This window comes from Nipponia nippon, unplaced genomic scaffold (genome assembly GCF_047370975.1).
Source record: "Nipponia nippon isolate SJK-2023a ecotype South Korea unplaced genomic scaffold, ASM4737097v1 scaffold_3, whole genome shotgun sequence".
NCBI classification, from domain to species: domain Eukaryota; kingdom Metazoa; phylum Chordata; class Aves; order Pelecaniformes; family Threskiornithidae; genus Nipponia; species Nipponia nippon.
Window position 1 is genome coordinate 104,117,333 of NW_028262347.1, and position 24,004 is coordinate 104,141,336.

The window sequence follows — 24,004 nt, forward strand, 5'->3', positions numbered from 1 at the left end:
CAGACTGAGCAAGAGCGCAGGCAGTGCCACAGCCCTGAGGGTTCTTTCTACCTGCCATTGCCACTGCTATTGGGACCTCGCAGGTACGCAGCCCCTGGAGTAATCTTGGGTAGGAAGCCTCCAGCAATTTTTGAAGTCCTCACAACACATCAGACATGCTCTGCAGCCTCCCAGAGCACCTCTGGCCCTTCCAGGGGAGCAGTTCCTCATATCGGAGTCAAACATCAACAAAACAAGAACTTGTGCATGCCAGCTTCCAGCAGTAGGTTGAGTGGGCTTCTTTGGTCATTGCAAGTGCAAGGACTAGTTGCCGGGTTGCACTGACCTATACCCAGCCTCTCACAAAGTAGGTCTGTCAGCTTGGGAAGCCGTTCCCCCAGAGACTCTCTCAAGTTCTTGATTTCTCTCTTCTCTACCAGCTTCTCTCACTCTTTTTCTCCTCTAGGAGCCTTGAAGAGGTCAGAATCCCAATGTCCCCTTATGTCTTTATCTTATCTCTCCCAGCAAGTCCTTTGTTTTCTATTGTGATGTCTGGAGACCTTTCTGCTCTTGCTAGATGGATATTTTATACTTTCCTTTCTTGTGAGGTCAGACACCTCTAAGGGTGAGAGAGTGAGGCAATTGCTGTGCACTGAGGAGAGCATGTCAGTATGTTTTTTGGCACATCACACGCAGTGCAAACTCCACTGATAATGTCAGGAAGACTTCAGGAACAATCAATACCAAAGAACAGAAAATCCAAATGGCACTGAAATACTTGGAAGATGCTCTTGTGACAGTGAATTTCTGGGAGTGAATTTCTACTGAGGCAGTAGAAGAGTGTACCCCTAGTGTGATCTCTTTAACAATGAACTTTAGGCAAAACAAAACAAGTTTTATGAGCACATTATACATTTCCTAACCTCTGTTGGCCTCTGCAGCTGTTTGAGATAAGGCATGTCTTCAATGCCCAGTTAACACTGAGAGAAGTCCTAGTTTCATAACACAGGGCAGTCTAACAAATGATTGACTAGTAACATTGACTAACTTAGCCACGTGATCCAAAACATGCTGTTGTGCTAACATAGCTACACAGCCCTTCAGTATATAAACTCGGGCTCCGGCAGCCAGAGTCACTCCCTCCTGAGCCGCAGAAGGAAATGGGGCTCCTGGCAGCAGCCACTGTTGTCCTCCTGGTTTGCATTGCTTGCCTGCTCTCCTTCGCAACATGGAGAGGGAGGTCTGGAAAGGGGAAGATGCCTCCAGGACCGGCTCCCCTTCCCATGCTAGGTAATGTGCTGCAGGTGAAACCAAAGAACTTGGCCAAAACCCTCCAGAAGGTAAGGTCACTTTCTTCTTCTCTCTTACTTTCTTCTGTGGGCGAGAAATGTGTGGGACCTGTGCATGGGGACAACCTCTGGCCATGGCTTGATGAGTGGCAATCCCAGAGGAGCAGAAAAGTCATGGGGATCTCAGCTGCTCCCCCTTACTGCTGTTGCCATTGTTGTTCAGGGCCTGATAGCTGGGAACCCTCTCCACACCCACATTTATCATGAGAGGACCAAATATTGGCATTGCTGGGCTGTGAGGCTGCACTGCCTGCAGTGGGATGCAGCAGCAAGGCCACTTTTCAACTCCTCCTCCCTATCTGCTCCATGGCTGTGTTCTCTCTTGCATTTTGACAGCTCAGTGAAGAGTATGGACCAGTGTTCACGGTGCACATGGGCTCTGACCCAGTAGTGGTGCTGCACGGACATGATGTGGTGAAAGAAGCCTTAATTGATCGCGCAGACGAGTTTGCTGCCAGAGGACACATGCCAATAGGAGACCGGGCTAACAATGGATTAGGTATCTTTGCTGATCAAGCTCCTTCTGAGAAGGGAAGGGCTGAGGGTGCATTTGGGAGATTAGAGCTGGAGTGTACCATGAACGAGGGAAGACTGCGGGGAGTGGGTGGGTCCCACCTGGAGAAGGGAAGGCAGAGTAGACTGTAATTGCTGGCTTCCACCACCCCAAGAGGGCAGCAGAGAAAGGGAGCCGGATTGATCTCAGTGGTGGGCAGTGAAAGGGCAAACGGCAACAGCCACCAGCTGCAGCAAGGGAAATTATGTGCAGATACGAGTGATGAATTGTTCACAAGGAAGTTGGGTATGTGGTGGAAAAGGCCAAAAGCAGGCAGCTGGACTACAAGACCTCCAGAGATTGCCTCCAAACCACAGTACTCTATGACACTACCATGTCAGCGGTCTCCCAGGGACAGGATTCATTGTTACCGTGAGCCTCTGTTCATCTCACACCCAGCACGCCCAAGCCAGGTCTTCCCTCTTCCTTCTTCCTCTGCAGGAATTATTTTTAGCAACAATGAGGAGTGGTTACAAGTCCGGCGTTTTGCTCTCAGCACTCTGCGCAGCTTTGGAATGGGGAAGAGGACTGTTGAAGAGAGGATCCAGGAGGAAACTGGGTACTTGCTGGAAGAGATCAACAAAACAAAGGGTATGGTCCATTTTTAATATAGCTTATGTTTGCAAAAAAAGGACTGTATTAAGGGAGCCCATGTCTTTAGCATAGAATTGAAGTTCACATGTGTTTGGTCCATGTACCAGCTACCCCGCGTTACAAAGCAGTAAATAATTCCATGATCACGTACTGTACTTTTTGGAGGACCATTCTGTGTCACTCAGAGACTGTGATCTGGTATTTCCACTAACAACCAGAGCTCAGGTTACCCATAGTAGCCATAGGTAGCCATAGTTTTGGGGATTTTTTATGGTTTGTAACTTTTCTGAAATCACAGGAACACCTTTTGACCCAACCTTCATGCTGAGCTGTGCTGTTTCCAATGTCATATGCTCCATTGTCTTTGGGCAACGATATGACTATAAAGACAAGAAGTTCCTGGCCCTGATGAACAACATGAACAACATCTTTGAGATGATTAACTCCCTCTGGGGACAGGTACATTCCGTAGCCGTTTCACAGTGGCAACATGCTCGCAGGGGAGCAGTTGGCCTCCCTCCCAATGAAGTCCCATTTCAGTCTTCTAACTGGGACCCCATCAATGCTCTGCTGCACAGGAGGGAATTCATTCAAGAGCAAGAAGCACCCTCACCAATGGAGCTGGCTTTGCCAGCTAAATGCAGCTTCCCCCTAGTCCTGAACACACTTCTTCTCCACCTCTAAGGTTCCTACTACTACTAAGCAAGCCCCTACCGCCCTGTCAGACTGCCCAGCCTCATAGCCCTTCTGCTTGGCTCAGTTGAGAGGGTTGCAGCCTTCCTAGACTTTTTGCTAATATCAAAGGATGGGGCAATGGTCATGCTAGGAACCTTCCTTTTTCTTTCCTTACAGCTCTACCAGATGTTTTCAAAGGTCCTGGATTACTTGCCTGGCCCACACAACAAAATATTCAGCGAATTTGATGCTCTAAAAGCCTTTGTGTCAGAGGAGGTAAAGATGCACCAAGCCTCCCTAAATCCCAGCTCCCCTCAGGATTTCATCGACTGCTTCCTCAGCAAAATGCAGGAGGTAAGGAAACAGCATATAGCCCCAGCTCACCCCCAAACACACCTACGCTGAGCCCCTTCCCTCTCCTAAGTAGCACAGATGGGATGACCCTTTCCCAGGCAGCTGGGCTGTGCAGTGGAAAGACACCAACATTACCCCAGATATCGTCTGTGCTAGAGCTTATAGCTCTGGGTCTGCACACTCACTAGCCACTACCTGCAGCTGCTTAGACAGCAAGACCTTCATCTGCTCTCACCAAAACACAGGGACATTTGCAGCCTGGTCTTGCAGTTCTTTCACTGGAAAGCAGTTGGTGCAGCAAGGGCAAACAGGCAGCTATGTACCATTCAGTGCACAGCTTGAAAGAATTTTGCTCTGGGGTTGAGCTTACTGCACAAAGATAGCATTGCAATGTCCCAGATGGCTGCTGCACCTTAGCAGAGAAATGCAACAGCTCTAGGTGAAAAGGAAGGCCTGGGATCACACAAGAAAGGCCACTTAGCTCAGCCAGAGAAACACCGCAGCCTTTTCCCTAGGAGAAAGAGCATCCCAATTCCAATTTCCACATGAAGAACCTGATAACCACAACCTTCGACTTGTTCACTGCCGGAACTGAGACAACTAGCACCACCATAAGATATGGGCTTCTGCTTCTTCTCAAATACCCAAAGATACAAGGTACCAGTCTGTGACCTCTTCTTTTCTAGCTGTTCCCCTGGGCTGGGTACATGTCTAACACCACATCCTTCTCCCAACTTTTCTCCTCTCTCTCTCATATTTTACCCAAAAGGGCAAAGTCCTTGCACTGTCATTCCCTCAGCTTCACTGGCATCATCATCAGATGCACTCCCCTCACAGCCAGGGACTTGACTGTGTCTACATCTTTATCTCCCAGTACTCCTATTTAGCCAAGTCACAAGGACATTCTTTGCATGCGCCACAGTGGAGCTGTCTTGTAGTCAACACCAAAACCAACATCCATGCTCCTGTCATCCGTGATTTGTGGACAGCTTAGGGAAACCTGTTTAGGTAGGTTTTGGTTTATTCACCCATTTTATGGTTTGTGCCTTTCATGACAGAGAAAGTTCAAGAAGAGATTGACCAGGTAGTAGGACGATCACGAAGACCTTGTGTGGCTGACCGGACCCAGATGCCCTACACAGATGCAGTGGTCCATGAAATTCAGCGGTTCATCGCCCTCATCCCCCTGAGTCTCCCTCACACTGTGACCAAAGACACCTGCTTCAGAGAGTACGTTATTCCCAAGGTTAGTGGGCAAGCTCCCTCAAGTTCAACAACAAGGTGGCATCATGTTTGCTCTTAGCTCTTAGGCTGTCAGTTACAAGCCAGAAGCTAGAAATGCTGTGGCCTGACCTCATTGTCACCCAGCCCTTCATGAAGGTTTTATCCTCAGGCTCCTACAGCTCACTTGCAATCCCTTGTTGCCACTCCACGGGCCAAGACTGGAACAGTAGCTCTGCCCAACATCTTTGCTCACTTGCTCTGCAGCTTTACCCATCTGCAGAAACACAGTGCGTTCACAAAAAAATAGAGCAGTGACTCCTCACACAAAAGGCAGCAAAGCCATGGAACTGCTCACCACCATCCAGGAGAGCCTGTGCACATGGTTGGAAGCAAAGTCAATCAGTGGTTATTGAGCACAGAAAGCCCCTGAGCCATAAAGTGCTGGAGGATATGTTTGCATTCAAGGGAACAGGCAAAAACTGTTTGCCCTGTTCTTACACACTTCTTGAGGCAGTCACTGCTGGCCACTGCCAGAGGCAGGCTGATGGGCTAGAGCAACCCATGGCCTGGCCTGGCCTGCCTCGTGGCAGCAATGCTCATTGCTCTTCTGGGTGACCGTGTTCAGCAGGGGAAGAGCAGCACATGGGCTGTTGGGGTTTTGATTTTCAGCTGTCTGTGTAAAATCAAAAGGCAGGACCCAGGGAACTGCTCAGCTTCCAGCAGAGGGCTCTTGTGTCATCACTGCTGGATTATTTATTCCCCCCCCATCAATGGCTGGTCAGGAAGTGGGAAGGAAGAGGATGGTGGCAGGAGAAATTTGTCAGGAGAGGGGAAGAGAGCTTCATTGCCACGACCTTGTGTGCTTCTGCTTTTCGGGGCTCGCAGAAAAGGAGGAACATAGTGCATCTACAAGTTCATTATTGTGAAACACTAAGAAAGTGGAAGAATTAGGTGGTGTGTCCCCAGATGAACAGAGCAAGGTGAGGATAAATGGTCTGAAAGTGAGAGGGAGCATTCAGGAAGGGCAGCCAACAATGGTACCTGCTGTGACATCTGGCAGGGTCTCCCTAAAGCTGCATCCCCAAAGGAAGGGCCCCCAAAGGGAAACCAAAGGCACAGGTAGGGCTGTGATGGGAAGCTCAGTTTTAACTTGGCAGGCAGTTGGATTAAATGACCTAACTCGCTTCCCCTTCATGTCCTTCTCTTCTCCTTGTGTTACCTTAGGGCACCACAATCTTTCCTGTCCTCAGTTCTGTCCTCCATGACAGTAAAGAGTTTCCAAATCCAAACGAGTTCAACCCTGGACATTTCTTGAACGAGAATGGCACCTTTAGGAAGAGTGAGTTCTTCATGCCCTTCTCAGCAGGTAAAGCACAGGCTTTCTCTCTCTTCCTCCCTCTGTCGACCTCCTCCTCTGGGGACCACCCTGCCTGTGTGTTCCCTGTAACACACTTCCTCTTCCCAGCATGGTCCCACTGGTGCTTCCTTGGGGCTCATTGCTCTCTGGATAACTCCTCCCTGCTGCTCCCTTCTGCAGCTGCATCTCCCATCTTGTTTGGGCCTGGTGGCTTCTCAAACCTCCTACTAGGAGTTGCTGATGTAATTACATGAATGGGACCCATTGGCACTTTCTAAAATACCTGTCACCTTCCTACACAACCACCAAAGACATCCTTAACCAACCTGTCTTTCTGTGGTAGCTCCACTTTTCCCCAGCACCTCTTAAGTACCTCTCAGGCTACATGCAACCACTCATCTACCAATAACCTGAACCCTCTGCTTTCTCACCCGTACTTTACGTTGCCTTGCTCTCTCTCATCTTGCCTCCTGTGATGCCCCCTCCGTGTTTAAGAGTTCTCCTGTTCCTGGTCTTCCTTCACACACCCAACCAAACTGCCAAGGGTCTTTCTCCAAGCAACTCTTCGCTTGCAAATGTCCTTAGTAATCCTGACAGTCATCTCACTGCTGTGGCTGTGTCTGGTAAATAAAGCTGTGCAACACATCTGCTTAGTACAAACTCCGGTCTACTCAGCAACACCTGTTGAGCACTATTTGCTGTTTTCACTTCTAGGGAAGCGAGTATGCCCTGGAGAGGGCCTGGCACGCATGGAGATATTCTTATTCATGGCCACCATCTTGCAGAACTTCACCTTGAAGCCTGTCATCGACCCCCAGGAACTCAACATAACCCCAACACTGAGTGGGACAGGCAACGTACCTCCTGTCTACCAGCTCTGTGCTCTCCCCCGCTGAAAAGCACAAAACCACTCTCCACAGTGTCCTGAGCCTGGCTACTCCTTTACATCTCCCTTACTAAAACCAACAGCAGGAGCATTGGCCCACCTTCCCAAGGCCTCCAGGAAGGCAGCCCAAACACAGGTGCATGCACAGAATAGACACCTTCAAAGCCTCCCAGAACTGCTCCACCACATTGCAGGGAGGCCCTGGGTGACATTACAGCCTGTTGCACTGACGCTCTGCCCACGGGCTCATTGAGCGCACTGGCCACATCAAACAGATGACTTTCTCACAAACACGGTTCCCATGGCTGTCCACGACCTGCTTCTCCAGCAGCACGTCTCACCAAGAGCAGCATGCTTTGCAGATGGACAGTGCTGCACGTGTGTACATTAATGACCCAATAAAGAAAAATCTATTTATGAGGATTTGAGCCGTTATTTTCTTTGGGTTAGGGCAGCACCCACATCTGCTGCCCCACTGCAGAGTAGGTCTGCAGTGCCTGTGGCCAGCGCCCTGCAGGAAGGACTGTCCCTCTTGGGGCAAGGGTTCTGCCTGCTTCAGCCACTGGACCCACTGCTGCTGCCTGCAAGGAACCCATGGCCAGTTGCAGCACGACACAATTTGGGAAGGCTCACGGTATGGGGGGAAAGGGGGTACTGTGGCCTGGGGGCTATCAGCAGCTCTGTCTGCCGTTCTTGGGGCTGTCAGTCCTGCTGCCCACAGCTGGACGAAGGATGGCTGCAGCATCTCTCCTGGAGGAGAGCTCTCCCCACCCCCGTTCAGAGGCTGAAACTCTGGCTGCCTTCATCCCCTTGGTGGGACCTCTGGCTGCTCCTCTCATTTCTTGGGCACTCTACGGCCCAGCCTTTCCACAAGCTGTGAGCACCTTCCCTATAGCTCCTCTGTCCTTCTCCCACCATCTCCCCCAGGCCTCCTGCTCTCCCCGAGGCAGTTGCCAGCACAAACCCACCTGTTATTGTGGCCACCCAGCACCCCCACACGAATCAAGATGGGGCTGCTGAGGATATTGTTTCTCTGGTTGGTGCCTCCTGCCTGAATCACACTCCCACCCCACATCCTAGCTGAAATGCCAAGGCACTGAGGAGAGAACAGCGTGAGTGAGAGACCATTGCAGGTAAGGAACAGCTGAGAACTCAGGGAAGTTGCCATCACGAGGGCTGTTCTGCAGCTGGAGTTGCATTCTCCCAGTTTTCTTGGGCATATCGCTTCATCTCACTTTATGGTCTGGACTCCTCCTGTCAAATGAAGAGTGCACCCCTGTCTTTGCAGACTGTTGTGAGGAGCTCAGGCACCTGAGTGATAAGGACTCCAACCAACTCTCTGGCTGTTCTTTTCTACCATCAGTATCACTGCAAGGATGTAGATGTTCTTTATTAAAATTAATTAACTTAAATTTAGGAGGATAGCAAAACCATCTCTCCCAGAGAGCCTGGGTATTTCAGGGGAAATTCTTTTTGCTTCCACATCTCAGAGGCATCTTTGCAAACAAGTTCTTTCCCCATCCAAAGTCTCTTTGTCCTGTCCTCCATAGAATTTCATGTATGCACAAAGAGAAATCTCTCTTGTTCATAAACTGCAACCGTGTGACCCCTGGTGTCCAGGAAAAGGATTGTGTCTGTTATTTCTGGTCCCAGCCACTATTTGGTGCTTTTCTTTCAGTGATAGGGCGGATCGTTTTCATAAATGGGTTCCACCACAGATGGCTCTCTTCTGGGCTTCTTCATCCTCATGGGCTCTGGTTGTGTTTGGATGTCTGGTTTGTGGTGTTTGTCTGGATGTTCATTTACATAGACATTTGTTGTCCCCTGCATCATGGTCATATAAAAGTCCTAGAAGCAAAATATAATTTCTGTGATTGTCACAAGGTACTTAGAGACCTTGTGAGTACTGCAGAGAATACAGTATGCAAGAATTCCTGCCTCTCTTTTTGGAAATGTTTGGCAGTATTTTGAAGAAAATGTCACATTTGTTCACATCTCAGGTTCATCCCTCCTTCTCCCTCCATTTTTGCCCATGCAGGATGCAGGTCTAATGTCTGTGTGCCCTAAACCAATGGCAAACCATTGCTGGCCTTTCATCTGGGATTGCATCAAATGGACAGACATGCAACCAGAAATAGCAGTCATGTAGGAGCCCCAGGCAAGCATGGTGAGAGGGCTTAGCATGAACTCTCTATTAGTCTAGGACTACCCTTAAAGCCAGTCCTGCATTTAGTAACTCACTCAGCAGCATGTGTGCTATGTTGAGAATCAGTTAATAGATGACTTACGTCTGGAGGTCTGGGAGGGGATGATTCATATTCATGTTCTTCCTGACCATCAGGATGTTGATTCATCTGAAGCAATGAACGAAACAGTGGCAAACAACATCTATCTACTATTCACAAACAACTGCATAAGAATCACAGGGCAGTGAGAATATGTTCTCAGGACATACTCAGGGGATAAATAGAGGATAATATCAAGGATCATATCCAACATGTTCTAAGCTGGATGCCAAAACTCTCTTTCATTTGGAACAATTATAAAGTCCACTTGATGCCTGCCCATGAGAATGACCTGGCAGAGGGGAAACCTCAAAGCCTGAGCGTTGCCTTTTCTAGAACATCCAAAATTTTTCTGGTCCTTGAACACAGGGGAATGCCCTCACTTCCACATTTAAATCCAGGGGGGAAAAAAAAAAAAAAAGATGTTTACCAACAACAACTACAGGGAAATCTACTCCCTCAGTAGTTACACCTTTCTTTCTGAAGTAAGGAAACATAAAGATCCATGCAAGTACTAGAGCTGGTTAAAAACATCTGTGAAGTGGCACGGGAAGGAAAGGGCCCTTTTAGGCAGAACTGTCAATGTTTGGCTGCCAGAGTGCTTCATGGCTTTCTTCCTCCATGGGCAGGTTGGCTGTCTCTTTGGTGGTGCAGGTGTTTTTTCACCTCAGAGGAAGGAAGCGTGGTGGTACAGAAACTCCTGACCCTACCCCAGCAGTGAGGCTGTAGGCAAGGTGTGAAGACCCACCCACCCCATGGGCTGGAATACAGAAAAAACACTGACCAAGCTATACATACTATGAAACACCTTGGCAGCATTTCTGGAGCTAAGTAACACCATTTGGGAGTGAGAGGATCCCTAAATGAATAATTTCCTGTGGGAAATGACAGAGAAATCCACTGAAGAACAGTGGTGATTGATAGATTTTTTTTTCATTTCCTGCTAGTTAATAGACCACTTGGAGGTGCCTCTTCAGTATTTTCCCACGAATTTCTCTTTTATCTTTATGAACCTGCAACTCCTAAGCTGAGGTCCAGCCTTTGAGAGACAGAGCAGAGACAGTCTCAGTGCCTAGGGACATGGTCCTGAACTTCCTGAGAGCTTCAGAATGTGTTGAATCAGTTTTCTATGTGGAGGTCTAGGCTGGGAGGTAGCAAAGCACCCAGGAGATGGAAGGTAGTCACCTGATTCCAGCTGTAGTTCTTCCACTGGAGAACACAGACCACCGCCAAGATGATTGCAAGGACCAAGACCAGGAAGCTGGGTATCCCTGCGGCTACTCCAACCACCCAGGGCTCATACTAACAAAAACAGACAGTCAGGACAAATGCATGCAGTCGGATCCTTTAACTCTGTGCTGAGAGAGTGGCTACCATACAACATCGAGAAAAGCCAATGTGAGGAACAAAACTGGAGCCCCAGATCAAAACAGTGGCATCCAGCCCAGCTGTACTGCACACAGAGATGGACAGGGGAAGCAGAGATTTGCTTTCAGAGGGAAAGTTCCACACAATCAATCGGATTAAATAAATAACTCTTACCCCAGAAGAACAATCTGCCTGGACAGCTGTGCTTCCAGATGTATATGCAGAAGTCTAGAAATAAGATGGTTATAGAACATTTACAAAAAAGTGTTTCATACAAAGCAAGCAAGGAGAGAGGTGAAGTGAGCAGTTGCAAGACTTCAACAACAGCATGTGGTCAGAAACACATGGAGCACCCAGCTGCACCCTGAGGTCATGGCCTGTACTTCCCAGTCATAAGCAAGAACCCAAACTCTGGTCCTTCCAACAATGGCTCTGACCGAATGGAAGGAATATATGTTTTTCCTCAAAAAGGGGCTTGAGGCTGGAAAAAAGCACACACAAGAGATAAGCACAAATATATGGCAGAGAAATCTGGATTCAGAATGAAAAGCAAAGGGGAGTGGGAAGCCCCAAGAAAAGATGTGCTTTTGCAAGTCTGCTCTCTGTCCTTGCCACAATGCTAGAGGCAGCTGCCTGCATGGTCTTGCCTGGAGGATCAATCAGTGCCTTGGCTCACAGATGCAAGGCATACGGTGCAGGGCACTGGCAAACCTGGTGTACCCCAAACCAAAACCATCTGGCTTTTTCCAGCCATTGCAACATGTCACACCCAGCTCCATATGACAAGGCAGCTCCAGCAAGAAAGAAGTCCATCACACAGGCAGTGATGATGGCAAGTGCCTCACTTGTTATCCCTTCTGCCAGACTGACCCACCATCTCAAGCTGACATTGCTCCAGCTGAGAGCCACAGGACCCAGCATCCACCCCAGAGCAGCCGCGGGGAGCAGCCTCTGGGTACAGGCCAGAGCTCAAGAGCTGTACGTGCCTCCTCAAAGGCCTCAGGTCAGCCAGGTCTCCTCTGGCCCCTGCAGCTAACAGATGCTTAGCCAAGAACAACCATGATCAATACTCACATCTACATCCATCTTTTAGTCACTCAGCAGCCAGAAAAATTGCCCTTCCTCATTCTAAGGCAGGTTGTGGCTGGACTGATTGTCCTCAATGCCTATAATTCAGCAGCAAAACACAATTGATCCCTGGCTGGGAAGATGCAAAACCAGAAAGGGTCTGTGTGTCAGAACAGAGACTATATCTCACAGTACAGCAAGTGGGAAGGTAGGATTAGAAAGCCCAGATCTTTGCCCCAACTTTTTAGGGGAAGAGAGAGGAACGCCATGTCTTTTAGCAAAGAATTAGCAGTGACGTGTATCTTAATGGAGTGGCAGGACATGTAAAAGACCCTGTGGTAACTGCTGTGATGGCTAATAGCCTGCTCCTCTCTTTAACCCCTCTCTCACCAGCAGAAAACAGAAATGAAATCTGAAATGACAGTCACATTCCCCTTGGTGAAAGGAGCAGGAAGAAAGTTCAGCTGCATTACAGGCTTAGCAAACTCACCTCTCGCTGGATTTACTAATTTCTAAATAAACAGGAAAACAGACACAAATGCAGATATCTGGGTAGTTTAAGCATCTCACCTGTCTTTTCTGCTACAATATAATGTCAGCGGCATCAGGATAGTCTGTCAGAAGATCCACATCAACACTCACCCATAAAAGCAGCAATTTCTCTCCCAGAATCCCACCCCCCAGCTCCTACGGATAACATGACAGTGAGTAGTCAGTTGATCTTCACCCTATGCAGTGTACTTACTGAATTTACTGTTGTGTTGTAGAATGGTGAGAAATATGTTGTTGTCTCCTGCAAAGAAATAAAAAAAAAAAAAAAAGAAGAAAACCAGAACTGAGTATTAGCAACTGGGAGCAGCCCCTGGCCAGGTGTGGGAGTAGGGAGGGGTGCTTCTGAAGTGACTGGAAATGATGGCATGAGAATATACTCATTTGAGATGAACAGGGAAGGCATGCTAGTTACTCCAGAGAAAAAAAAAAAAACATGCCATGCTACTGAAGAAAGTGATATGAGGTAACATGAACTGGTTTGCCTGAATTGTTTGTACCATAGAGGGCCTCTGAGTAGTCAGGGCCCTATCATTTAATGCATTTACCCTGACAGCTCCCCAGTGAGAAAGGGTAAGGCTGATTAATCCCACTATGGCTTGGGAACCGAAGTACAGTGGCAGCTTGTAAAATAGCAAGGACTTGCACCTGCAGCCTTTGAACCCCAAACTAATCACATGTGCCTGCTCCCATTGATTCAAGGACAGCTGAAAATGATAGAAACACTTTAACTCCTTTCTGACTAAATTGTTTCCACACACAGAAAGGGAAGTATTAAGAAGAACCTCTGCTAGATGACAGTGATAGCGCCCCTGTACTCGGCACTGGTGAGGCCACACCTCGAGTACTGTGTTCAGTTTTGGGCCCCTCACTACAAGAAGGACATCGAGGCGCTGGAGCGTGTCCAGAGGAGGGCAACGAAGTTGGTGAAGGGTCTGGAGCACAAGTCTTATGAGGAGCGGCTGAGGGAGCTGGGGTTGTTTAGTCTGGAGAAGAGGAGGCTGACAGGAGACCTTATTGCTCTCTGCAACTACCTGAAAGGAGGTTGTAGCGAGGTGGGGGTCAGTCTCTACTCCCTAGTGACAAGGGATAGGACGAGAGGAAACGGCCTCAAGCTGCACCAGGGGAAGTTTAGGTTGGATTAGGAAAAACTTCTTCACCGAAAGGGTAGTCAGGCACTGGAACGGGCTGCCCAGGGAAGTGGTTGAGTCTCCATCCCTGGAGGTATTTAAAACACGGGTAGACATGGTGCTTGAGGACATGGTTTAGTGGTGGACTTGGCAGTGATAGGTTAACGGTTGGACTCGATAATCTTAAGGGTCTTTTCCAACCTTAACGATTCTATGATTCTAGATGTGCTGGCTGGCTGGCTGTCAGGATATAGAGACTCTGCCATCTGGGAGGAATGCAGAAAGAGGCTTGGAGATGGTTGAAAGCTGTTCTTAATCTCTCTTGCTGATGCAGCTCTGCTGCTGGATACAATACTGGATCCATTACATGGTGAGGTCTGTGGGCAGGTGGGGCTGCCTGTAGGGATGGGTGCTAGTGACAGTGTTGGGAATGGTACTATGGAGAGGCTTAGCTCCAGAGGGGGGTTATCAGGACAAGCAGCGCAGGGGCCTCTCCTCCCCTATAATCCAGGGGCAAGTAGTATGCATATCTGTATGAAACAGCTCTCTTAAGACACTTAGGTTCGGTGTAATTCCTGAACCCCAGCCAGTTCCAGAAACATGTAAGAATTAAATAAACTGGAGTGAAAGAGCAAAGCTGCTGAGGTCTCCCTTGGAACTTAAGCTCTGGTGCTCTGGAAGGTGACAGGAAAAGACTGAAAGAAAGCTTCACTCTGCATCCACAAAAAGCCAGTAGAGCTGGCAGAAAGTTGTCCTTTTTCTGACTGCGGGAAGTTCTGAGGCCGTGCACTGAGTAGGGCCTGGTTACTTCAGAACAGGGAGGTCAATGCAGTGAAAGCTTGCTGATAAAAGCCTGAATGCTGCAGGTTATGGAGAAGGAAGGCTCAGAATGCAAGCAAGCTGTGAGAGACTTGGCTCTGTCTAAGTCCTGCAGTCCAGGAGTGGGGCTGTTGTGATTTAACTCTCCCAGCCAAAACCAGGACAGGGGCACTGGGTGTTGAGGACCATAATCTACAGCAAAGTCAAAGAGGGGATAAGTTATTGAAATATCCAGAAGTCATCCTCCCATTACAGACTCCAGCCGGAGGCTTGTTGACAAGTGTGGCCTTTATATGCAAGCTGTGGACATTGTACTGGAAGTGTAACCTTTGAACGGCTTAGCTTAGGGGACCACAGATGTTGGGAAATGCCTCTGAGCATGCAGACACAGCTAGCAATCAGCCACCAAGTGAAAAGGTTCTCCTTCAAACTCCTTAGAGGTCCAGGTATTGCTGTACCCAGGCTGCCAGCTAGGAATGAAATATAGCAGAAACATTTCTCACCCAAATTTTCTACTCTGCCTTCCTTGAACTTCATCACTGAAACATACCTTTGTGAACAGCTGACCTGTTGATGTTTGTTTTGGATTTTCATATCTGCCTCTTCTCTGAAGCTGTAAATTTATTTTATTTCCTCCTTCTTAGTTAAAGGTAGTGCACTTAATGGACTTCATTATCATTTCCAGGACTGTTCATGCAGGTTAAATGAAAGTCTGAATAGAAGGAGCCACATAAAGAGCACATTTACATATGGTCACCTTTCTGTGCTGAAGTTATCTGTGAAACTATATTTGTGTGTGCAACTGACTATTTACAAATTTAAGTTGCCAGCTAGGAATAGGTCATAACCTCACAGGTAGCCCTTGATTTGAGTAGAAATGTTTTTCCTAGCTTATTCAATCACAGTTCCAGACCAGGGTTGAATACTTAGTTTCTTAAGGTGGGACACTAGCAGACAGACTGTATGAAGTAAGCCCTTATTTAAAGAAAAAGGCTGGTTCTGCACTTAAATCTCTAACAGATGACTTGCAGGGCACTGGGCCTTTGTGCTCTCCTGTGAGCTGCCTTTACTTACAAAATGCAGGATTCAGGGTATCTTACTAAGACTGTTGTATTTGGAAACCAAAGTGTCTAAACTGCTAGCAAGGACATAACAGAAAATTCTATCAAGACACTGAGAAATAGGCTGTTTCTCTCAATTGTACAATGGTTTAAAGCCATTTTCTCAAGTCACTTGCAAAAATGGATCAGTATGCAAGCTTGTATGCTAGCCATGTCAGGAGAGACAAGGCTGTCCTTTATGTGAAAATTACTATTGACTTCCAATTTATTTAGTTCAAAGAAGAAAGAAGAGGACACCTCTAATCCTCTTGATTGAAACTCCTGACCACTGCTCTGGAATTTCTACGTGTAAAGTGAATGTAATTCAATATTGTGATATCTTTCTATGCTTGCTTTGCCCCTGCTTTTGCTCATAGATTGCCTTTAGTGCAGAGTGATGTTTACAGGGCTCTGAGTATCAGTGACCCTGATGTGAGTCAGGTAGATTTCCCAGCAGCATTAACTACAGCAGCTACTGTCTGCCAAGAGCCCATCTCGGGTGAGAGAAAGCCTTATACTGCAGCTGAGGTAAAAATAACTGCTGCAACCTCTCCCTTCTTGCCACTCAGTAACTCATAGCAGCCTACAGTCCTGGAAACTGATGGAGAGACCACAAGGAGACAGGCCTCTTCCCTAGGCAAAATCAGCATTACTGGGCCCCTGCGGCTCTGTACAGAGAGCTTCTCACGGAAGGGAGCAGAGAGGAGATGGATGAATGCAGTTAACACACATATCCAGCAATCAGATGCTCTGGATTTACCTCTCAGATTTATCACAGATGCTTCCGCCTCTCAACATCAACTCTCCAGCATATGGATAATACTCTCTCTCCCCTAGCTGTTCTCACACTTGCTCAAACTGTGCTTGTTCTTGGGCAGGGACCATCTCCACTTCTGGAGCCTATACAGCTCCAGGGGTAACACGTGGCCAGCTCCTGGATGGAGCCCGGACAGGCTATGTGCTATTCACTGGGCAGGGCTGTGGAAAAGAGACAAAGGGGACTAATATGGGGAAGTGAAAGATCAACAAAGGTGAGAGAGACCAAAGTCACTAATCTATTTCTGTTTGTATGACGTTAACAAGTAACTTTGTGCTGCACTCCCCTAGCTCTGCTGTCAATCCAAGATGCTTTGAGATCATGTTTTCAGTGAATGCTCATGGAATTAATTAAATATTAAATTTCAGAGAGAATGTGGCTTTAGCCTCAGAGCCAGCTAGCTGCTGGAAGGAAGCAGGTTTTGCTCCCAGCCGCTCTCACTTGGCCATTTCTAAACAGTGTGTGTTTCAGCCGGTCCTCTCTCCCAGGACAGGAAATCCCCTCAGGAAGCATCTGCTGTATGATCTGGGGCACAAGCCTCCTCTTCGCTCCAGCCACCCTAAGACCAGGTGATACCTCCAGGACAGAAAAGCTGGGGTAGATGCTAAAATCCAAGCAGGTGTCTGAAACCACTGGTCACACCGTAAGGAAATGCAGCGCTAACGAAGGGGCCAGCTTGATTGATCTGGTCAGGGCAGAGAACAGGCAGGTTAAACACTCCCAGGGAGCTTTTCATCCAACAGCTAAGCAGTCCCGTGGCCTCACCTCTCCTGTACTCTGACTTCCCCCTGCTACTTCCATCCAAACAAGACTCAACAGGATGACTCCCACTCACCATTTTCCTCTTCTCCCCGAGAAATCCCTGCGTGCGTTAACAGCAGACTGCCCGATGCCAGGGTTAGCGCTCCTTTTAGGATGAGTTTCTCTTCCTGTTAAAAACTGAACTGTGGACCTGCAAAGAGGAAGAGACGATGGCATTTCTCTCAGGCTGACTCAGACAACCTGGCTGGGTCCCAGCACACCTGCTAGAGCCAGGTCCCTGACAGGGGCAGGGTCTGGCACGTGCCTGGGAAGCTGAGCTTCAGGGTGCCAGGGACTCCACCTCCTCTGTCTGCCCCATGGCAAGTAAAACTGCTGTTGGCTCCGAGATCGTGTTTAATATGTACCCCAGGCCAGCCTGAGGGGAATCCTACTTTTGCTTTCTAGGGCTTGCACCTCGTCTGCCAGAGCACGTTCACTGGAAACACCAGGACAAAGTAGAGGATTTCTGCTGGCTTGATGCCGAGACCAACGAGCCTGTCTGGTCTGAGGCATCGTTCTGTGTCTGAAGTGTGCTGTACCACTGGCTACTCATGTTTTTAAAAGATGAAGAATCTCGTCACAGACAATGCATATTCCCTTCAGCATTTCACACATGGTGACTGGATGGTCCTTGGTACTTTCTGGAAAATTAAGTCCTGTTTCTAGAAATAAGCAGAGAAAATGAGGACCGGCCATGTCACGCAGCACTGGTGGCAGGCAATCAGTGTGGAAAGAGACATTAAGGGAACATGCTAGTCAAACAGAAGGGATGATATAAGCCTGCAAAAGATCTTTACACATAAAATGGATAGATAGTGCACACAGTAAGAACCTATCTTGCTGTGATTGCAAATGTCTGTGTGTTTCTCTAACGGCTGTGACTACAGTTCATATTCCACCTTCTACTTTACATCTGTTTCCCACTGGCTTCAATTGGGCTGCATCATTTATAATATTTCAACACCATTTTGGACTGTAACTCTGTGTGCGGCTGAAGGCTTCCTGCGCCTTCTAAAAAGGGAAACGATGTCCACCTGGTGGCTTGACTGTCAGCCTCCAGGCTCATTCCAGGGTCATACCATGCCATGATACTCTGGTGCAAGAGGCTGCATGGGGATTCTTATTCCCTACTTCATCTCTGTTGCTGCTTTGCCTTTGGGAGCAGCTGGGAGGAAATTCAGTCACCACAAACGTTTGAGTGGCTGTGACACACACAACAGGTAATGTTCTGGGTGGTGGGATATGCATGAACTGGTTACACGTTTGGGAAAGAACACAGACATGATCCTTAGCAAGCAGGGTAGACATCAAGCAGAGGACAGAAAGAGGAAGAAAAGCATTTTTGGTGCTGCCCAGCTACTGAGCATTTTGCTGCCACAGCGAGAGTGTAGACCACAACTTTGCAGTAAGAAACATCTGCCTCATGCTCATCCTGCTGTCCTTTGCACAGGAGTTTCATATCCCAGGGTCTTTGGGACCTGCTGCTGAAGGCCATAGCCTGTAGTGTAGTAAATGAGCCTCCTCTTTTGAAGCCCACTTATGGACTAATTCCCTGAGTCCTAATGTTTATCGCTGCAGATCTGCATCTCAGCCCACTAAAGCATGAGTGCAAAACATGAAGCACAATGATGTAGCCCTTTGGCTGACCAACTTGTTCCTCTTCCCCACTTCCTAAATGGTCTCTTGATTGCAAAAGCCAAGACAAAGCTAAAGGCTCCAGGGAAATTCACTTCCTGCAGAGAATAAATCCCACCCGGTATTAGCAGTAGACACAAACAACAGTTGGCAGAACAAGGAATGTATTAAGAAATTTCCTCCCCTTGAGGAAGTGGTAAATGCATGCATACAACAGAACGTGCAACTGAATTCACAGTCTAATGAATGCAGAGACTCGTTCTGGGCACAGGTACATTTGTGATTACCCCCACACCCTCCTCTCCTCCCCCTCTTAAAAAATTATTTTAATTAGTGAAATGTAAAAGCACACAAAGACCAGAATACATATACACACCTCAGAGGGTCTGACATTTTTTTCTTTTTTCTTAAGAAACTTTCACACACTTAGAATTATTGACTGTTAAGCCCAGTCAGTACAGCAGAAATATTCTACATAGATCATTGGTTGAAATGCACAGTACAACAGTTGTGAGCACACTGTCACAAGAGACACCTGCATGAATGCTAACAAGTGTAGTACATCCGTCAAACCACATTGCAAGCATCTGCAACGAACCAGGCTGGGGAAGATGGGAAATTACCAGAACATGGAACAGAGATGTTAAAGTACATGGGAAGCTGCTACAGTCACTTCTCTCCAGAGTCATTGCTCCCATTAGAGAGCCAGGAAACCTGAACCGCTGCTTGACACCTGAAACCTTCCTTCTGTTTCACAGGGATCAGTGTCACGCTTTTATTTCCACACCTGAGTCACTGTGATTTTGCTTGAACAGGGGCAAGGACGAGAAGTACAAATGCAGACCCCATCTAGCAGAGCTCACTTCCCCAGACCTGCGTGGTCAAACAGCTTGAGATCAGAGGTCTTGCCCGTAAAAAGGCCACAAAATTTGAAGAGGAACAAAACAGAGCTAAAAACAAACAAACAAGCAAACAAACAAACAAACAAAACCCAGAAATAACATGGTTTTATACAGCCTGCAATAAAGCTATAGACGACAGTACAGTATTGTTCACATGACACTTATTAAGGCTTTGACTACTGGTCTTCTACATGCACATTTTATATACATATAATCTTGTGTGTGTGTGTGTATAAATTACTTTATTTTTCTTGTTCTAAGCAGGAAAATATTTTCATGCATTTGCTTCTCCTAGTATTCACAATACTTGGACCACATCCTGTTCAAGGACTTCTGGAGGGGGTTGGGTCTACTTATTACCCATCTGGAAATGCCCTCATCTCCAGGAATGTCGTTGGTGCCTGACAGTGGCGCTGGCCCCACGCTTCTCCACAGTCATACACCAGAGAGGAGGTGTCACCCCAGAGCCTGACAGTATATTGGTTATGTAAACATAGTAATCCTTGGATTATAAATACTTTATTAAAGCTAACATACCTCAGCTTTTAGCTCATAATTGCCCATGAGTGCCTTAATGAAATATCATTCAGAATAAAGTCTTTTTTTTTTCTTCTCTTTTTTTTTTTTTTCTTCCCATATCAACAGCTCAATTACAGTGGTTCTCCCAAAAGCACAGTTTCCCCTACTTTTTCCCAAGCAAGTCCTAAACTACCTGTTAATTCTGCAAGCCTGTGGCTTGGTAGCTTCCATGTACATAAATAACTGCAACACAGAGCATGTCTGAGCCTTATAGCTCAAAGTGCTTAAGTCACCATCTCGCTTGCACCCCTGCCATGAAGGTAAGAGACTGGGCCACGGACCAGCGAGGAACGGGGAGGAGGCAGAAATCAGCAGAGCTCTTCCACTCCTAGTTCCATGCCTGGAGCTTGCACATGTTTGACAGGCTCCCAGAGCTCACCAGAGCTGATCTGTAGCATGTCCTGTGTCCCTCTGCCTCAAGGACACCCTGACTATCTCTGGCCCAGTGTTTCCTTCGGTGAGATGCTCTGGCTAGCTGACGTTGCAGAGCACTCCTAGGTTGTGGTGGGGAGCCCTGGGGAGAGCAGCTCAGCTGCGAAAAGGAAGGGCTCACAGGGAAGCGGTCCTAAGGAAATGAAGCAGCGTAAAGAAGGCTGAGAAAGCAGATGGGTGGAGTGAGGAGGAGAGATTCCTTATTTAAGGCCTGGACTGCTGCCACAGCCCTCCGAGCTGCCTTGCCTAGTGGTGTAACTGGAGCACACTGTCAGCACTCCAGTTGCTAAGCTTTGTCACCATCACAGTCATGCCTTGCATCCCACCACAGCACTTCCCTGTCAGCCACCACCTTTCCCTTGGCCGCTACATCGAAGTACTTCCATTCAACATATACCACGAAAATTACTGCTAATCAGGCACTGGGTCCTTCTCGTTCACCGTGATCCAAGTAGCCAGCAGCCCTAAAGAGACTGTCCCTGTGCCCCTGCCTAGCTCTCAACCCACAATAACCAAGACAATAAATAGACGGGACAGAAGGAGTGATGGAGTTCCAGCCATCTGGTTGTTCACTTATTGCACAGAGTATTTTGGGCTGGTAGGGGAGAGTGGGAGGCTCCCAAAGTCCTTTGAGAAAATCCTGCTGGGTGACTGTCCACATCACCTGCTCCAGAAAATGTGTTCAGACAGCTCATGTGTACAGGATGCTTGGGAAACATCACCTAGAAACAGGATACGCAAGAGATGAAGGTTTTTCTCAATTCAAGCTCAGTCTTCACTCAGCCCCATGGCAAGCTGTGCAAAATACAATGTTTGTGCCCTGGCAGGTATGATTAGAAGACAATTTTTGGTCCTGGGTATGTTAACAAGAAAGGGTCATGCTAATAATTGCAGAGGCAAACCTTTGAGACTGGATTTAGTTTTAGTTACAGAAAATACTGTACACTGCTTTTGGCCAGGTGCACAGAAGCTTTAAAAAAAAAAGATAAAGATCACAGTTAAATGTCTCAGTCTTCAGATGGGGAATATCTGTGAGGAGCAGTCAGACTACTTTCTCATGTGCAATGCATCCTGAAATTTGGTACTTATGTATCGGGCGTGAAAGCCTTTCTTGTTGATGGTGTCATCTGTATGGAATCGAATCATGATGGAGTCCCCTGCAGAGTAGATTTCTTCCAGAGGCTGCAGAAAAGGAAAGAAGACAGCACAGAGTGGTCAAGTCTGCAGGCTAAATAACTGTCTGCGCTATGATGCTAGAGTTTAAGCTCATAGTGAAGACAGGCTAGCCAGTAAACACGAAGACTGAGCACTCTGTACCTCCTGCTCTACTTTGACTTCCTGAGCATATTCCCTTGCTCTTTGCATGCTTGCCTTTTATGTTTGAAGACTGATGCCAGTCCACTCTACAGTCCTAGTTCTTCCAGTTGTTTTTTCACAGGACTCCCTGGATATTCTTGTTCCAATTCTTCTGAGTTTGCTCTAATTTGTCCTTATCTTTTCAGGAAATGACAATCCAAACTGGACCCTGTTTGGCAGCTTAGGCTCTCCCAAGGTTCATTAGCAGCAAAATAACTTAGCCACTTATCTTACATGATAACTCTGGTTATCTCCCCCACTGTTGTGACCTGCTACAACCTCCCTGTGCTTCTCTGTAGGACCAACACTTTCCCAGCCATTCTCCATTTGTCAGTGTGCAGGTAGGTAGATTACTACCCTGCTGCCCTGAACTTCTTCACACCAAGCTGCTATGCCTTTGTTTATTTTTCAGATCATTTCCCCAGTTTGCAAGGACTGCTTCCACACACCTTCTCCCTGGTTGTCTCTTTTTAAATTCGGTAAGAACTTTCTCCATTTCATTGCTGAAGTCCTAGAGAAATCAAGCATAGACCCTCTGATTTTAAATACCACACACCATTGCTCATGCTAACAGAGTCACTCCTGTTAATGGGGACACATAACAGTTTAGGAGACAGCATGCCACCCTGGAGTCAACAAGCAGCTCTGCAAGTCACCCTTCACCCATGCCATAGCATGGCCACAACATGACTTGGCTTCAAGTAGGAAGTGACTGGGGGTGAAACTGGCCTTTGGAAGCCGTTTCCCACATTTACACAACGCTTTCATGGCAGGGCTGGGGCACAGCAGTGCAGCAGTCCCGTGCTCCTGCACGTGGCCCTGAGCTAACAAGGGAAAGTCAGTTAGCAAGGTTTTCAGATCAAATCTGTGCATCAGATAAAATGGTTGTGATCTCTAGCAACAGGAGAAGCAGCAAAACCCAGACAACACAAGGCATTCTAATCACCAGTTTGTGAGAGCTGCCCCTGTCCTAAAAGGGTATGAGGGTATGAGAGTACCCTTCCTTGCCACCTCCAGTTATGCCTATGAAATCCGCCCCCCAACGGCTTACCCCTGAGCCACAGAAGCGTCCCAGGCGGGGTGCAGTGCTGTCGTAACCATCATAAATCTCCATGTAGTCATACCCACAGTCGGCTTCCTCCTCGACCTCAAATGTCTGGAATATCAGCTCCACCCCATAACCATCTTCAGCTACGATCACCCATTCACAGTTGGTTTGACCTGGGTAGTTGTTGTCCCCAAACTGAGCATGAGAATATAGCTCCTTAGTTTGTACTTCAGCCTTTAAGAGCCCGCCACACTCTGGAGGAAGAAAAGGGCACAAAACAGTGTCTCAATGGCCTTACCTCATAACAAAGACTCACTATCCCACTTTTGGACCAGCTGAGAGAAGACCTCCAGCTTGAAGTGCATGTACAACAGGGCAGGTAATTAACCACTGCACCAAACTACCATAAACCAGTGAATTCTCCAGTCATCCATGAATCCAATGACCCACATAGTGTAGAGAAGCTTGGTTCTTTTGGTACAGAACATGCATGGAAAGAAGCAACCAGTTAAAACCGGCAGGATGGGGTTCCTGCCACATTATACTCTGGAAAAATGTATTCTTTTAGAAAGCAATTGCTTAAAGGAAGACTTAACATGTTCTTTGCACTTGTCCTATAGCTGAAATTCTGACCCAAAGTATTTTGCCAGCAGGAAGTTGAAGCACATTAAAAATCTGGGGACCAAAACAATCCTTTTCTGCCTGCATAATGCACAAAAGTAGCCCTGTGCTTGTGCAAAACACGTGTGCTTTGGTGCAGAGTTTCCTTGTGGCCAATCAGGAAGACACCTCTTCACCAGTCTCTCATGCACTGCCATTCAAACCACGGTTCACCTGTTCACAGTGGCAGGGATTTCAAAAAAGTGAACCTTGGTACAACAGGCTCACCGGTGGGCTGCCACAGATAAGAGGATAAAGCTGTGTCTGTCCACAGCACATCTCCGCTTCCACCACAATCAACCTAATATGGGCCTGTTCTGTGTGTGGGCCAATACACAGGCTAAGTTGCACCACCTCCTTTTCTGAAGGTTGATGAGCAACAGAAGGCCTTGCTGCTCAATGAAACACCTCCAATTTAAACAAAAGAACATGAGCAGGAATGTCTGACATCAAGAGACCTCTGAGCTGATAAAGAAGCTGGCAT

General features: G+C 47.5%; 2 protein-coding genes across 7 annotated transcripts in view; one reads left to right on the forward strand and one right to left on the reverse strand.

Moving 5' to 3' along the window:
• Positions 1-1,134: 1,134 nt before the first annotated feature.
• On the forward strand, positions 1,135-7,394 carry LOC104018935 (cytochrome P450 2C19). Its single transcript, XM_009472183.2, has 9 exons — positions 1,135-1,319; positions 1,665-1,827; positions 2,323-2,472; positions 2,774-2,934; positions 3,328-3,504; positions 4,020-4,161; positions 4,563-4,750; positions 5,953-6,094; positions 6,800-7,394. Exons 1-9 carry the CDS (start codon positions 1,140-1,142, stop codon positions 6,979-6,981), a joined length of 1,485 nt encoding a protein of 494 aa, XP_009470458.1. The 5' UTR covers positions 1,135-1,139; the 3' UTR covers positions 6,982-7,394.
• Positions 7,395-18,870: 11,476 nt separating this feature from the next.
• Positions 18,871-24,004, reverse strand: part of TLL2 (tolloid like 2) — a 101,868-nt gene continuing 96,734 nt past the window's right edge. For all 6 annotated transcript variants that reach the window (XM_087764581.1, XM_087764582.1, XM_087764583.1 and 3 more), the window contains 2 exons: positions 22,864-23,114; positions 18,871-21,638 (listed from right to left, as the gene is read on the reverse strand). In XM_087764581.1, the coding sequence (XP_087620707.1) occupies positions 21,504-21,638; positions 22,864-23,114 (386 nt within the window). In that variant the 3' untranslated portion in view covers positions 18,871-21,503. The remainder of the gene's footprint in view (positions 21,639-22,863; positions 23,115-24,004) is intronic.

What these genes read in the sequence shown, in the direction of transcription:
- LOC104018935 (XM_009472183.2), top strand. Translation starts at nt 1,140, where the DNA reads ATGGGGCTCCTGGCAGCAGCCACTGTTGTCCTCCTGGTTTGCATTGCT. An exon ending in TCCTCAGCAAAATGCAGGAG is followed by an intron (nt 3,505 to 4,019) that starts GTAAGGAAACAG and finishes CCTTTTCCCTAG; the next exon opens with GAGAAAGAGCATCCCAATTC. An exon ending in CAAATACCCAAAGATACAAG is followed by an intron (nt 4,162 to 4,562) that starts GTACCAGTCTGT and finishes CTTTCATGACAG; the next exon opens with AGAAAGTTCAAGAAGAGATT.